The sequence below is a fragment of the Malaclemys terrapin genome, chromosome 11 (genome assembly GCF_027887155.1).
Source record: "Malaclemys terrapin pileata isolate rMalTer1 chromosome 11, rMalTer1.hap1, whole genome shotgun sequence".
Lineage (NCBI taxonomy): Eukaryota > Metazoa > Chordata > Testudines > Emydidae > Malaclemys > Malaclemys terrapin.
In genome coordinates this window covers 2,147,519-2,163,627 of record NC_071515.1, presented here as the reverse complement: position 1 = coordinate 2,163,627, position 16,109 = coordinate 2,147,519, and the positions used below count along the sequence as shown (strand labels likewise).

The following is a 16,109-nucleotide window of genomic DNA, read 5'->3' as shown; positions in this document are numbered from 1 at the left end:
AAGTTGGTGTTCCTTGGCAGCGTATTGTTTATCTATCTTGTCTTTTCCAAGTACAAAACAAATTATGGTATGTCCAGTATTTCAGATTGTCAGACCTTGTGCCAATGCTAGTGTAGAATATCACAGATCTACTAATTTTAACTTTTGTTATTAATACTGCTAGATGTCACAAAATAAACATTATTTTCATTTTTACAGATTTAATATTGCATGTTTAATATTCTTATTCTTATGTAGGTCCCACAAGTTGACCACTATAACTAAACTTGCAAAACAGTTTTTTCTAATATTTTGTTTGAACATGTTCAGAAATGTATAAAACTTTCATCTTTGAAGCTGACCTTTTCAAAAGATGATTTTATTGAAAATCTTCAATAAGAGCAGAATTACAGTAATATGATGAGTAAAGAGACTCTGAATATGTGTGCAGGTTTTCTGGGAGTTTTTTTAACCTTAAAATATCAGGAATGTCAAATGTTCTCTAATCCTAAGCCTAATCATGACCTCTTTCTGTATTGTAATTAATATCTAAGGGCTGGTCTATGTAACCACTTAAAGCAACAGAGAGTCCTGTGGCACCTTTAAGACTAACAGAAGTATTGGGAGCATAAGCTTTCGTGGGTAAGAACCTCACTTCTTCAGATGGAGATTTCCATTACTTGCATCTGAAGAAGTGAGGTTCTTACCCACGAAAGCTTATGTTCCCAATACTTCTGTTAGTCTTAAAGGTGCCATAGGACTCTCTGTTGCTTTTTACAGATTCAGACTAACACGGCTACCCCTCTGATACTTGTAACCGCTTAAGTTGATGTAATTTACGTCGCTCGGGGTGTGAAACGGACACCCTGAGTGACTGAAGTTACATCAACTTAAAGCACTGTCCATACCTCGCTTTGAAGGCGGGAGATGCTCTCCCACTGACATAATTATTCCACCTCTGCGAAAGGTGGAAGCTATGCCAACTGGAAAGTGCTCTCCCGTTGGCATAGCGCGTCTACCCCAGACGCACTACAGCAGCACAGTTGCATCGGTGCAGCTGTGCCGATGAAGTGTGGTTGTGTAGACTTGCCCTAACAAATAGAAGCAACGTACTGGTTTGGCTTTTGATACACTCATACGTTCTTTTATCTAAATGTATTCTACAACCCTACCTGTCCCCCAGTCCTCTCAAACCTTTAGTATCAATCATGTGGGAACTTAGTTCCCAAAAATGAACATCCCTCTAATCCTTGGGCGTGCTACCTTTCTACTCACTTATACCAGATTGCTGCCTATCTTGCATCTATGTAAACAAGCAGAAGACATGTTAGCAGAAGTGTCTTTTTCCCACAGCAGAGCTGTAGGGTGAGCTTGGGATTCAAATACACTAGTCAGCTGTCCAAGTCTTATGTGAAATAGAAGATTTGGAATTTAAAAAATGCCAGCCAAGGTAAACACTGACAATGAGGAAGCCCATGGATCCTTAAACAGCATCATCTTAAAGGTGAAATGAAGCCACTACAGCTGTGAGGAATGGAGAGGTGGAACTGGTTAATGGACTCCAGAGATGTTAGTAAGTATGATGCATGCATTTCAAGAGTAAAATTTTGTAATTTTAGTGTTCTTATTCTTTTAGTACAACAGCCGGACCCAAATCAGCCAAAGCCAGAGGGGGGTCAGATGACTGTACTTAAAGGCGAACCCTTAGGTGTGGTTACCAACTGGCCCCCATCGCTCCTGGCTGCTCTGCAGCGCTGGGGGACCACCCAGCCGAAAACCCCATGTCTAACTGCATTGGATACAACTGGGAAAGCCATCTATACACTTACCTATGGCAAGTATTGACTTTGGTACCTTTAATAAAAATTGAAAAAGGAAGAGCTGGTTATTTGGGAATGAGCCACTTGCTTCACTCTGTAAAAGAGACTTTGATGACTACAGTACATTGTTCTATCACTTTTGAGACTTCTATGTAGGTGTGTATTGTGTTATCCTGGACCACTGCATGTTGACTATATCTTAGGAAAAAATGAAAACAGTATTTTGGAGGGGGAATGTACAATAGGGGTCTGCACTGATTCTCCAAGAAATGGCTTTTTCATCAGCAATAAGCATAGCAGTTCATTGGACTTGCTCACTAGAAGAGGAGACTAAAGGCAACCCTCCTTTGTGAGGTTTCCATATATGTAGAGCAGAAAGGGGCAGATGACTAGAACAAAGTGCACTCATCAGATTTGAAAAGTAGATACTTCTGGAGTGCGTACAACTTGTTCATATGATTACTTAGAACAGAAGTTCTATAATTCAGAATGTGCTAAAGGAAGCTTAATCGTCAGATAGGAAACTTTACTGCATCAGTGAACAGGAAATATTCCATTAGTCAGATGCTTTTTAAGAGAGAATTTGGTTACTCCTCAGAGGCAGCTCAGCAGCACGTTACTTGCAATTATCTTTGCCTTTACACGTTCTATTAAAATTTCCTATCAAACATCCAAGAAACTTGAATAGTCAATTATGCAACGTTATTTGATAGGTAATTGAATAAATTAATATGATTAGATGGAGTGGTGGGGCTTTAGCAAGATGTCCAATTGGTCTGAACTGTGTTCAGATGCTTACTTTTGATATCCATAAATAAAAAATCAGAACGATATACATAGTGCCTGATAATTAACTATATTAGAAATTAGTTCTAATTTAAGCAGAGTAGTTGAAGCAATTGTATTTTGTGTTTGTCTAACATAGATTATTTTTCAGTTTCTTTTCTTGATTATACTCAGCTAAAAAACAAGATTAAGTATGATGTCATGGTATTCAGGACAGCCAGTCTCTTTATGTACTTTTGTATGTTTAATGTTGAAATAATAGTGGAGCAAAGACCTCGTACATTCTTAATTAGAGAGCGGGCTAAATGAAGGTGTTATTCATAAGATAATTTATCATTTGATGTATGTTTGTTATATACTAGTATACAATTATTGTAGTCCTGAATATGCTTTTATTAATAATGCAAATCTATAGCTGTCAAAATATTCAGTAAAATGTCATTTTAAAACCAGACTTTTATTTCTGGTAGCTGAATTCAAATACTGTCTATGATGTAAATGTTCTAATTACTCTAAAATCAGGAATGTTTAATTATTGCTTTTTAAAGTACTAGTCGTACATTAAAAACTTTCCTAATGTTCCTTTTGCACATAAGCCTTGCAACCTTTACCCCTACGAATTTGTGATAGTAAATGGGGGAAAAGGTGACCAACAAAGCTTCTTTAAAGGCAGATTATCAGCTGGAAATCAGAAGAGCCAGCACCTTGCCACCCGCCACCTCTCTGCAAATGACCAGCAATTGTTCCAGAGAACACAGCTTGGGAGCCACTGTAATAGAGTACTTTTTAAAGATGCATTTTAACAGACCTAACGCTGACTTTATTTTACCTGGTTTTAAGCATGAAGTGAGTAAAAGCAGAATTTGGTAAAACCAATAAGCTATGTAGAGAAAACAGTGATAACCTATAGAAAAATTTAGCCTAAATTTAGCCTAAATGAAACAGGTGCACAACTAGCTGGAAAACCATACCCAGAGAGTAACTACAGAGAGGATCAGTGGTTCACAATCAAGCTGGAAGGGTATGTTAAGTGGGGTCCCCACAAAGATCTGTCTGTTCAATATCTTCATAAATGATTTGGATAATGGCGGAGAGAGTACACAGACAATACCAAGCTGGGAGGGTTTGCAAGTGCTTTGGAGGACAGGATTATAATTCAAAATGATCTTGACAGACTGGAAAAGTGCTCTGAATTAAATACGATGAAATTCAGTGAGCACAAATGCAAAGTACTCCACTTAGGCAGAAATAATCAATTGCACAAATATGGGATGGGAAATGACTGTCTAGGATGGAGTATTTCAGAAAAGAATCTGGGCTTATAGTGGATCACAAATTAAATATGGGTAAACAATGTAATACTGTTGCACAAAAAACAAAAAGGCAAACATCTTTTTGAGATGTATTGGCAGGAGTATTGTAAGCAAGACATGAGAAGTAGTTCTTCCGCTCTGCTCTGCACTGATGAGGCCTCAGCTAGCGTATTGTGTCCAGTTTTGGGCACCACACTTCAGGAAAGATGTGGGCAAATTGGAGAAAGTCCAGAGGAGAACAAAAAAAATGATTAAAGGTCTAGAAAACATGCCCTATGAGGGAAGATTGGGAAAAAAACTGGGTTTGTTTAGTCTGGAGAAGAAAAGACTGAGAGGGGACACAAGTCTTCAAGTATGTAAAAGGTTGTTACAAAGAGGAGGGTGGTACGTTGTTCTCCTTAACCCATGAAGACAAGACAAGAAGCAATGGGCTTAAATTGCAGCAAGGGAGATTTAGTTAGACATTAGGAAAAACTTCCTAACTGTAGGGTAGGTCAGCACTGGAACAGTTTACGTAGAGAGGTTGTGGAGTGGCTGTCGGTGGTTTTGAAGAACAGGTTAGACCAAACACCTGTCAGGGATGGTTAGATAATACTTAGTCCTGCCTCAGTTCAGAAGACTGGACTACATGACCTCGAGAGGTCTCTTCCAGTCCTATATTTCTGTGATTTATTTAGTAGGTTACCATCGAAGGGTCATTTTGAGAAATTGCCATTTGTATGCATTGTCAGCAGAGAGGAAGGTTGACAAGGTGTTGCCAGGTATTTTAATACTCCAAGCAAAGGTTCTTGGGCTAATTTAGTTGTTAAATCACGATTTGCTGAACGGCAGTTCTCTTAAGTAGAAGTGATGGAAGCCATAGACTCTGCCCCTCTTAGCTCAGTGAATTAATTACTCAGTCGTTTTTTATGCATAATGGTGTTTGCACAATAAGACCGGCAGTGACTCTATTGTGGATAATTTAAGAGCTTTGAGACACCTTAAAAACACCTAATTTTTCAGAAGGAGCTTGGTGTTTGCTTTCTAAAAATCAGGCCCCTCCATGGTGTCCCCAGTTGGGCACCCAGAATCACTCGTCAGTGTTTAAAGTGTAGCCTGTTGCTTTTTTATTCTTCAGGGTTTTATGCATTTTCTTATATCTGTGCTCTAATTCTAGGCAAACTGTGGAGCCGGAGTTTGAAGTTAGCATATACACTTCTTAACAAACTAACCAGTAAGAATGAACCACTACTCAAACCTGGACACAGGGTAAGTTACTACTGGCCTTGCTTTGGAATAAGACTGGAATAATGTTTAAATCTAGACTAAAAGAAGCTGTGCGTTTTGGAACTGAAGTTCTATTGGGAATTTTGCCTGTATTATTTTATTGATATGATGCCCAAGAGTTTGCTGGATGCTGTACTATCAAGTAATAAGACAGGTCCCTGTAACAAAGAGCTTGCAATCTAAACAGATAGCACAAAGCTGGTGTTACCATATGGGAGGGTGGCATGGCTGGGGGTGGGCAGGTGGGGTGGTCACACAAGGCTTAGAAGTTGAAGGACCTTGCTAGTCCTACTCTTTCCCTCTGCCCTCCTGCATACTGCTACCCGCCAGCCTGTGCTTTTCCCAGAGGCCATGGGGCTGTTGCTCCCACTTGGAACCCCACAGGGAGTTTAGTGCTCCATGTCCGCTCCCCTCTGTCATGGGGGTGGGGTCCTGCTTGGTCAGGCCAGGTTTCCACATTCCCACCATGCTGGTATTTCTCCCTGGCTCTGCCTCCTGTCTGAGCCTCATGGAAGAAAAGCAGGTCTTCTGGAGAACCCTGAATGAGAGTGAGAGGAGGTTTGTTTGCCGTTCCCTTTCTTGCCCCAGAATTCATGAACACCACATACACACAGCTGTACACTGAACAACACTATTGAAATGGTGGGTTATTGCAACAGGGTTTTTGAGTCTTACCTTTGGAATCCTTGTGGTAGGTATGTTGTTAAATGAAGCAATTAGCTCTTATTAAAATGCTTATTTCGGAATATATGCTTCATTTGTACTGAGGTAGCTTGGTAATTCAGACATGGAGCTGGTGTGGTTAACTCTGTTAGACAGCTAATCAGGGACAGTATGTGCTGATGCTTCAGTCCCGTAACGTACAGTTTTTCAGATGCCCAAGCCTTTTAACAGTAGACTTTACACTTGACCCTATTGTACCTGGGGTGTGAATTCTTAGCAGACAAAAAGTCAAGTCCTGAAGCTACTGGCCTTGATACTAGCAATGTGAAATCCATGTACCTGATGAGGTCATTTTCATTATCCCAAACCTCACTATTCCGTTTAATTGGCTAATAAATGTAAGGTAGGGCAATATTTCCCCTAAAGTAAGCAGCTGTCTTCATTCCATTTTATATATTTTTTTCCCTTCAGCAAGCATAGAATTCATAATGAATCACAGTAAGCAAAAGGCCAATGTCAGTACAGTCTCTTGCATGTGCTGTGTACAAATTGCTGTATCCTTGGTAAGATAGTAAAGATTGTGAACAAAATTATGGATGAGTTGGGCAGTCAGAAATGGCTTTTGTCTGAAAAAAGCCTTGTAACGTCAGTTTAATTATTGGTAAATGCAATATTATATTTAGCATTTCTGGAAAAAAAATCTGATGGAAGGAACCTTCTTTATAAGGGTTTTGTATAATCAAACTGCATAAAAGTGACCTGCTCTGTGGAATCCTTGGATTCAGTAAGATTGTATTGATTATATAATGTATTCGCAAGCAGGGAGATTAGTTTGCTTCATCCAGTGAATGAAGCTTGTATACCTTCCTAAACAATGATAAATGTGCGTGCTGTGGTGATTACCATTGTTTAAATGTCTCCAGTTCTTGTTATGATCCTGAACAATATGTGGGAAATATATTTTCAAAAAGACACTCTCAAAATCTTTTACCGGCTTTGCTCAATCTTGTTATAGGTGGCTCTCGTATTTCCTAACAGTGATCCTGTGATGTTTATGGTGGCATTTTATGGGTGCCTCCTGGCAGACCTGGTTCCTGTGCCAATAGAAGTACCACTAACAAGAAAGGTAACCCAGTGTGTCAGCCACATTAGGTGATGAAAATAATCAGTTTTACAAGAGAATATGGGGGTTCCACGGTGTTGCTTTGAGGTACAGAGTGCCACAACTAGGCAGAATAATAAGTGGGGTTTTTTGTAGTTAAGGGGATGTGGATGGATAATTTTTTTTATGGCTTCAAGAGTAGAGGGATGTTATAAATCCAAACAGCAGTAAAACTGAAGTGTCTGTCTGCAGAAGAAAGCAGCACAGTGCATGAGCTGAATTGATGGTTGTACTTCTTTATAAATGTTAGATTTTAGTGCTAATGCTAATGTTTGTGGAGCAAAGTTTAATACCTAAACTGGGAAAACCTGTGAAGTGAATAATTGAACTGCCCCTTTAGTGTATATATGTGCTTGTAGAGATGTTCATGAATTTTTCAAACTTCTTTAATATTGAATGTTCTGATGGCAGTGTTAGTCAACACTATTAACTGAATCTCTAAATATATCTATATTTAAACCTAACTAGCTTCAGAACTGAGCTTGATAAGTGGATGGAGGGGACGGTGTGATGGGACTGCCTGCAATGGCATGTGGCTGATCTGTGACTGCTAGTAGGAAATATCTCCAATGGCCCATGATGGGACACGAGATGTGGAGGACTCTGAGTGACTATAGAGAATTCTTTCCCAGGGGTCTGGCTGCTGGGTCTTGCCCTCATGCTCAGGGTCTATCTGATGGCCATAGTTGGGGTTGGGAAGGAATTTCCCCCCGCGTCAGATTGGCAGAGACCCTGGGGGTTTTTCACCTTCCTCTGCAGCGTGGGGCACGGGTCACTTGCAGGTTTAAACTAGTGTAAGTGGTGGATTCTCTGTAACTTGAATCTTTTAATCAGGATTTGAGGACTCAGCCAGCGGTTCGGGGTCTGTTACAGGAGTGGGTGGGCGAGGCTCTGTCGCCTACGATGTGCAGGAGCTCAGACTAGATGATCACATCTAGATGACAAGTCCCTTCTGGCCTTAAAGTCTGAGTTTTTAAAAAAATATTTTAAGATTTTTACATGGTATGGAAGATTTTACTGTTTTGGTCCAATGCTTTATCATCCAGTGGAAACTCTTGGATTTTCAGTTTATTTCCATTCCTGTTAAGTCTCTCAATTAAAATAAATCTAGGTCTAAACTATCTGTATTAACATCTTATTCCTTTTTTCACTTTCAGTATAAAAGTTTGCAGCACATTTGTCATATTAACATTGTTTGTATTATATCAGCTTTAACCTTTTAGATTTTTGGTCTGTGACTCAGTTTTACCCTGAGGATTTAATGAAGCAGATTTCCTAATCTGAGCTGTAAGGCAGACGGGGTCAGTTAATATCAAAGATTTCTTGCCCAGATGAATATGTCAGCTCAGGACTATGAAAAATAGACTCTTCCCTATTAACGTTGACCTGATCCTGTAGAAACTTGTATGTCATGTTTAACACTATAGGGTAGCATTGGCCTAGTTCTGTAAATGTATTTAGTCTTATTCGTAGCTCCATGATACTGCCTGTCTGTCCATTCCATAAGTATGCATTTCTGGGCCTTGCTTGTCCTACAGAAGTGCCCCCTTCTTTGTGACTAGAGGTTGTTTTGACTCCCTCTGCCCTATGAGCCATTGTTGGATGTCATCAGCAATATGTTAAAAGCTCTGTACTTAGTAAATATAACATGTTAAAATGTTACTTGTCATAGCTCTAAGTACTGTGGTTAAAAATAGGCTGTTTGGAGAAAGGCATTTCTGCCTTTTATAGAGGCTATATTTTCAGCTCTGGCGCAATATAGAACAGCAGTTGATACATGTAGGCAGACTAAAGTTTTCCTGAATTTAGGAACTTACGTTTATTTAAAAATGAGAAAGAAACACTTCTGTTGTGGTGAATTACACATCTCTGAGTTACCCACAACAGAGAGGTGCATCCAAATGAATGGGAGTCACAGGAGATCAAGGATTCGGCTAGGCACTCTCATGCTGCAGTAACGGGCACCAGACAACAGGAGACATTTCAAATGACTGTGTGAAGGCTAAGAACTGTGGTATTTGGAAACACATGATTATTCACATGTAACTTCTTAATGTGTTCTAAACATGGCAGAATTGCAGAAGACTCTGAGCTTTTTCCATTTGCATCTTTACAATAACATCATGGTTTTTCGATAGGATGCTGGCAGCCAACAGATTGGATTTCTCTTGGGCAGTTGTGGAGTAACGTTAGCTTTGACAACAGATGTTTGTCAAAAAGGCCTTCCGAAAGCTCAAACTGGGGAGGTAGTTACATTCAAAGGTACATTTTTTTTTGTTATCCATTATTTTTCTGCAGAGCAAAGAACATAGATATGAATGCTACTGTACAATTACTAGTTGGATTGTGATTACACATTTCTAACTGCATATGAAGGAAGAACTACAGAGGAATCTGAAAACTCTCTGCCTCTTGTCAAAAGAGTGCTTTGATCAAGCTGTTAATGACTTTCATTCCACATTTGCCCCAGCAGCATGATTCTGGCATTTTTGCTTAGCTAGTTGTTGCTGTCCCAGAATATTGAAAAACAAAATATTTCTTTGGAAGCGTTTTAATAATTTTCGTCTTGTTTTTAATTTAAGGTTGGCCACGTCTTGTTTGGTTTGTGATTGATGGAAAACATCTCGCAAAGCCAGCCAAGGACTGGCATCCCCAAGTACGGGATGCCAGTGCTGATATCGCTTATATTGAGGTAAACAAATGTAATATGCTGAGCATATCTGACACATGGGTTCCATCATTGATTTCCACACCTGTACTGAATGTATCCATTCTCTTGCTCTCCCGCTGTCCTTACTGAAAACAATCAGAATGTATATGATTATCTCGCCATGTGATTGGACATATTATTTTAGTTATCCCATGGCTTGTTCCTTTGGGTAAAATTTTCAAAAGTGCCTAAGTGACTTTTATTCTTCCAATGAGACGTAGGCTCCTAAGTCACCTAGACAATTTGAAATTTTTACCGTGTCTATATCCTGGTTGTGTGTCTCACATTTACATGGTAAGTTTTCAGTGCATGGACCATGTCTCTTAATCTCTGTAAGGTGTCATGAAAAGTTATGGTGCTATAGAAATATACATAAATATTATTTTCCCCCTGAAAGTAAGTGCAGTACTTTTCCCCACACCTTGTTTCCATAGAATTAATGGCATCAGACTGTCACCTGTAATGTTGTGCTCTCCTTTTACTCAGTCACCTAGCTTAGAATCTTTTTGCTTTTGTTTTTACAGCAGCAGCTCTCCCCACCCACTTACGCTCATCTTTGCTTTTGAGGCTTTCACCCAGCCTTTCATTCTGAGCTCCCATATTTTCACTTTTAAATTCCCGAACTGGGTTGGAAGTGTAAACTTTGCAGTGTAGAGAACTTAACCGTCTTCCCTCCAAGATTCCTCTGACGTACTCAAGGACAGTGTCAGATGCACCCTCGATATTTATTCGTGTTATGGTAGCACCCGTTGTGCTGGGCACTGTACAAATACATAGTCAGAAGTAAAGAGGTTACCGCCCCAAAGATTTTACAATGTACACAGACAAGTAACAAAGAGAGGGGAACAGGATACAACATCTGCAAAGTGACAGGGATTTCCATTTTTGGGGTCCCTGAGACAAGTAATTTACAAATGGTAAGGGACAGAGAAACGATCAAAATAAGTACAGTTTAACATACTGTACACACACACAAAGACGCCCCTCAAATTAATCGTTGTTGGCTAACTTTAATTATTAAACTAACCTTGTAAATTTTCTCTTTTCAGTATAAGACAAGTAAAGAGGGCAGCACAATGGGCATTACTGTATCTCATGCTTCCATGCTGGCACATTGTCATGCATTGACCCAGGCATGCGGTTACTCAGAAGGTACGTTCCGTAGAGGTCCTTCAAAAATAATACATACTGATATTTACATTAAGCAGAACATACTGTATCTTACGTTGGGAAAGCATTTTTAGTGTCCTATCTCCAGGCTTATAGTGGCATTTTTCATTGTTGAAGGAAAGTGCTGTTTACTTGCTTGTAATTGACATGAAATATGAAGAAAAATAAGGAACCACTTGTAACTTCATCCACAGCATGTATTAAGTAGCTCTAATCTGAGACCCGTTAGCCTGCTCAGTTGCTTGTATGTGTCTGTCTCATACCATTTAATTCCACACTGTTGAGGAAAAAATAGTCTTATATGGCCTTCTGTGTAAGTATTAGCAATATATTAATTAAAACACAAGTTGAAATAAATAGAACTAATATTTGATTTCTTGGACAATCCAAGTAAATCTTGCAACTCTGAAAGGGTTAATCAGCAATATTTTTTTCTGATCAGACTGAAGGCTTCACAACAGTGGAAAGATCAATATCTTTATTGTATTAAGAATATGTGGCCTGTTTTTTTCTGTACAGCCGACAGTAGTATGCTCCTAATGTGAATGTACTGTTGGAGTAATTGAATGTGCAGAAAATCACCCCCTAAAAGAACAACCAATACAGGGGGTTTAACTGGTCATATTTACATGGTAGATTTTTGCCAGCAGTTTCCAATTTTTAATCAATCTTTCAGCAAAATGATGAATACATGTGTGTCCACATCAACTTTTGTAAGCTAATACTTACAAAAAAAAAAAAAAAAAGTTTTGTTTTTGTATAAGACTTGCATACATTTATTAAACGTAGCCATTCTTATTGGCAATCAGCTTTCCTCCTCCTGAAAGTCTGAAAGTGTGCTTGCTTTACCCTTTTGTATCTTTAAGCCAAAATATGTGAAGTGTATGTAAATAGCAGCTAATAGCGTTATCAATTTGAAAGTAAACGTAGCAATCACTGCTCAGAATTGCAAAAAAAATTCCAAATTTTAAAATACACCAGTAAACTATGTCCTTTAATAAGGGGTAGGCAACTGTATTGAAGCTGTTGTCACAAGTTTAGTATTCAAAGTTTTTAATTCAATGTTTATCCAAATAGCAATCTAGTGTCAACATGATGCTTTTAAATTTTCAGAAGAATGTTTGCCTTGAATGAATTAAATCAAGGTTTAAAACAATCCATGTTCACTATGCCAGTCATGTTTTTCTGTTAAAAAGGAATTCACAGAATCTTCAATGACTGCCTTTTTAAAAAAGTACCAAGAATGACTCTTAATTACCAGTACGTATCTGTTACCAGTTGGAGACTATTAACAGCAGAGTCCCAATTCCCAACCTGCACTTTTGACTTCATGCTCTCTTTTCTCTAGACTAAACTTGTTAAAACCACTTAATCTGTTTTTAAATTTTACCTCCTAATCCTTCTGTCATCTTTGTCACCCTTATTTGGGTTCCCTCCAGTTTCAATGTCATTTTGGCTCAATCTTCCAAGGTGCTGAGCATTCTGGCCCAATTCCAGCAAAACTGTATACCCCCAAGCCTGCCCCACTTGCCCCATCATCCTCTCCTCACTCCTCTGCGGTCAAGCAAGTCAGACTGCTTTCTCCTTCTCCACACTGCCCAGGGACCAACACAGCACTGGGGGCATTGAGAGGACAAGAGAGACAGTCTCCTTGCTCTCTGCTCTAGGCCTGGCACCTGGGGGGGAATAACTGCAGGAAGATTCCCTGGTTCAGCGTGCTCAGTCCAGGCAGCACACAGGAGCTCTGTGGGGTTGCAGCATGATCATTGCGAATGGCATTGTCAGAAAATAATGCTGCCAGCCTCTCTCAAACCTCCACTGAGCATGTGCAAACTGATTTTCACTTGTAACTTAGCCAAATTTGGGTGAACTTTCTCAGGACACTAAACCATCCATCTCTGACAGCAGGGCAATCCTAATGCCAAATTCCAAGGCCCTGCTCCGAAACATGGAGGGTGCTAGAGTTTCTCAGTGAGACAAATGTTAAAATGAAGAAAGAAAACTAACATAGACAAGACAACATTTTTCTCTTATCTCATTCTTTGAAACAGTTAAACTTTTTTAGCTGAAACTTAAAATATATACGTATATTCAACCTGAGATAGAAACCGGCATGGGAAATTTCAGCTCAAACTATTAAAGATTAGCGAAGTTGTAAGCAATCAAAAATAAGGTGTTATAATTGAAAGTGCCAGGTGCCGGGCAACCTTAACAATAGGCATCACTGCTAGTATCATCGGTAACAAATGATAACACAAGGAAAATTGTAACAAGTAACTTAAAATGCTGCAGGCCTTAGCAGACTGTGTACACATAATAGGAGCATGGTAATATGATGTTGGCTTATTCCTTTTCTGAAAGTCTTACAAACTTCACAGCTCCTTTGGGTAGAGTTACCATATGTCCGGATTTTCCCGGACATGTCCGGCTTTTTGGGCTCCAAATCCCCGTCCGGGGGGGAAATCCCAAAAAGCCGGACATGTCCGGGAAAATCGGGACATGCGGTGCCGGGCCGGGGGCTCTGGGGTCGGGCCAGGCCGGGGGCCGGGCCGGCGGTGCGGTGCCGGGGGCCGGGCTGGGGACCGGCGCTGCCGGGGGTGCTCGGCCGGGGGCCGGGCTGGGGACCGGCGGTGCCGGGGGTGCTCGGCCGGGGGGGCCGGGCCGGGGACCGGCAGTGCTGGGCGGGCTGGGGGTGTTGGGCCGGGCCCGGGGCCGGCACCCCAGGGCCCGAGCCGACCCAGGCAGGAAACGCCGGGGGGGCCAGCCTGGGCCGCGCCTCCTCCCCCCACACCCTCCCTTACCTGCTTCAGGCTTCCCGCGACTCAAATGTTCACGGGAAGCAGGGGAAGGGGCGGAGACTTTGGGGAGGAGGCGGAGTTGGGGCGGGGGGCGTGGGCGGGGCGGGGCCGGGGCCCCGTGGAGTGTCCTCCTTTCGGAGGCACTAAATATGGTAACCCTACCTTTGGGAGATGCACCATGCTTCTCAAATGTTCTAAAGTTTTGGTAGCTGTGGTGTTCAGCAAATGTAACCCATGTCTTCGTCCACTTTCAGCTGAAACATTAACAAATGTGCTGGATTTCAAAAGGGATGCTGGTCTGTGGCACGGAGTTTTAACAGTGAGTGTTTGAGTACATTCAGTAACGAAGAATTGTATTATTTGTATTATCATAGTGTCTCGGTGCCCAGTCATGGATCAGGGTCCCGTTGTGCTAGGTGTTGTACAAAAAACAGGAGAAAAAGACCATTCCTGTCCCAAAGAGCTTACAATCTAAATGTCAGGCAAGAGACAGCAGATGGATAGACACAGACAGGCGAGTACAAGGAGACAGGGAGACAATATTGGGGAGCGTGACAGTCAGTGGTCTCCGCACACCAGCAGCTTAGCTGCTGTCAGTTTTTTCGTAGCCCTCACAGTAAAGGAGAGTTTTGAAGAGCATTTTGAAGGTGAATAGGCTAGTTTTGTGGATAGTTACAGGGAGCTTCCCTAAGCATGAGGGGCAGCATGGGAGAAAGCATGATGGTGCCTGTTTGAACATATAACATCCTGGACTGTGTAGGAATGAGAGCTGACTTGTTGATACTGAGTGAGATGATAGGGTGGGGATTGGTTGTGAAGGGCCGTGAAAGTGCAGACAAGAAGCTTATGTTTGACATGATAGAGAAGAGGGAGACAGTGAAGGGATGCAAAGAAAGAGATGACGTAGTCAAAGTGACAAGCTAGAGAAACGATCTCAACAGCATTCTGAATGGATGTGAGTGAGGCGAGATTGCATTTGTCAAGGATAGAGAGAAGGATGGTTGTAGTAACCGAGATGCAAGATGATGAGAGTTTGGACAAAAGTTTTAGCTGTGTGGATGGATTTTAAAGATATTATGCAGAAATAATCTGCATGACAGCCCTAGGTTAGATGTGAGGATCTAGAGAGATGTGTGGGTCAAAGATGGCACACAGGTTACGGGCCTGAGTGACAGGTAGAATAGTGGTGTTGTCCACGTTGACCAAGAAAGGAAATAGTGGGGAGGGCCTTGGGGGAGGAAGATTAAAGAGCTCTGTTTTAGCCATGTTGAGGTTGAGCTGATGGCGAGAAATTCACAAAGAGATGTCAGAAAGACAGTCTGAAATTTTAGTTTGGACAGGAGACAGATCTGGATTGAGAGGTAGATGTGTGAACCATCCATATAGAGATGGTAGTTGAATTTGTGTTTGCAGATGAGATTGCCAGAGAAAAGGTGTAGAGAGAAGAGAAGAGGACCTAGGACAGAACCCTGTGGAATCTGGAGTGGGGGCATTGAGGAAGATCCTTCAAAGGACACACTGAAGGAACAATTAGAGAGGTAGGAGGAGAACAAGAAGAGGATGGTCATAGAAGGCCAGGGAGGACAGGATTTCAAGAAGAGTATGTTGGAGGGTAGGGTTTCTCTGGCTATTTTGATATCCGAATGAATGAATGAACTATATCAAGGCTTCAAATAACATTTGCTGATATACATATGAAATTTTATTTGTTTAGATATATGCATTTATCCTGCTTGCATGTTGTTAGATTGCACTGAGCATGTGCTGCAGCTGTGATATTTTAAATTTATCCATGTATTTCATTTACTCTTTGAGACATTTGAACATTTCACTTACAGAGCGTAATGAACAGAATGCACGTTGTCAGTATACCCTATGCATTAATGAAGGTTAATCCGCTTTCCTGGATACAGAAAGTCTGCTCATACAAAGGTAATCTGAAAGTACTTTGACTTGATCCATCCATCCATCCCCTAATGAGCCAAAACAGACACTGTGAAGTGTGTTACTGCTGAAATGGGCCAACTAAGCAAAATGAGAGAAACCTAAAACTTCAGAGCTGCAAAATAACCTGTTAGTGTACAATTAGATGCGACTGCTATCTTATCACAGCTGATTTCCTTTTGTCACTGCATCCAGCTGATGTTTGAGCCTTCTGAGCCACGGACCTCACTGATACCGCTATTATGTTTTTCTTCAGTGCTGATGTATTTCTGCTGATGCAGATGCACTGAGGAATGAAGAACAGGCCCACTCTTTTGCCTCTTCCCTCTTGGGAGGCCGTGTGTGGAAGGGAGAGGAGGTGTCAATGCCATGAGAGAGAGCATATTTCTTCAGCTCAATAGTACTCAGAATGATAGTGAATATTCACCTGCTACAAATAGACAGCCTGGAGGTACTGAGTATTCTTTTTTGAGTGATGTCCCTGGGCGTGCTCCACTT

The 16,109-nt window shown here is 41.0% G+C and overlaps 1 protein-coding gene across 3 annotated transcripts in view; it reads left to right on the top strand.

Moving 5' to 3' along the window:
• DIP2A (disco interacting protein 2 homolog A) overlaps positions 1-16,109 on the top strand; it is a 206,368-nt gene that overhangs the window by 123,956 nt on the left and 66,303 nt on the right. For all 3 annotated transcript variants that reach the window (XM_054043479.1, XM_054043478.1, XM_054043480.1), the window contains 8 exons: positions 1,616-1,813; positions 5,055-5,146; positions 6,843-6,953; positions 9,128-9,251; positions 9,572-9,681; positions 10,749-10,851; positions 13,922-13,986; positions 15,506-15,599. In XM_054043479.1, the coding sequence (XP_053899454.1) occupies positions 1,616-1,813; positions 5,055-5,146; positions 6,843-6,953; positions 9,128-9,251; positions 9,572-9,681; positions 10,749-10,851; positions 13,922-13,986; positions 15,506-15,599 (897 nt within the window). The remainder of the gene's footprint in view (positions 1-1,615; positions 1,814-5,054; positions 5,147-6,842; positions 6,954-9,127; positions 9,252-9,571; positions 9,682-10,748; positions 10,852-13,921; positions 13,987-15,505; positions 15,600-16,109) is intronic.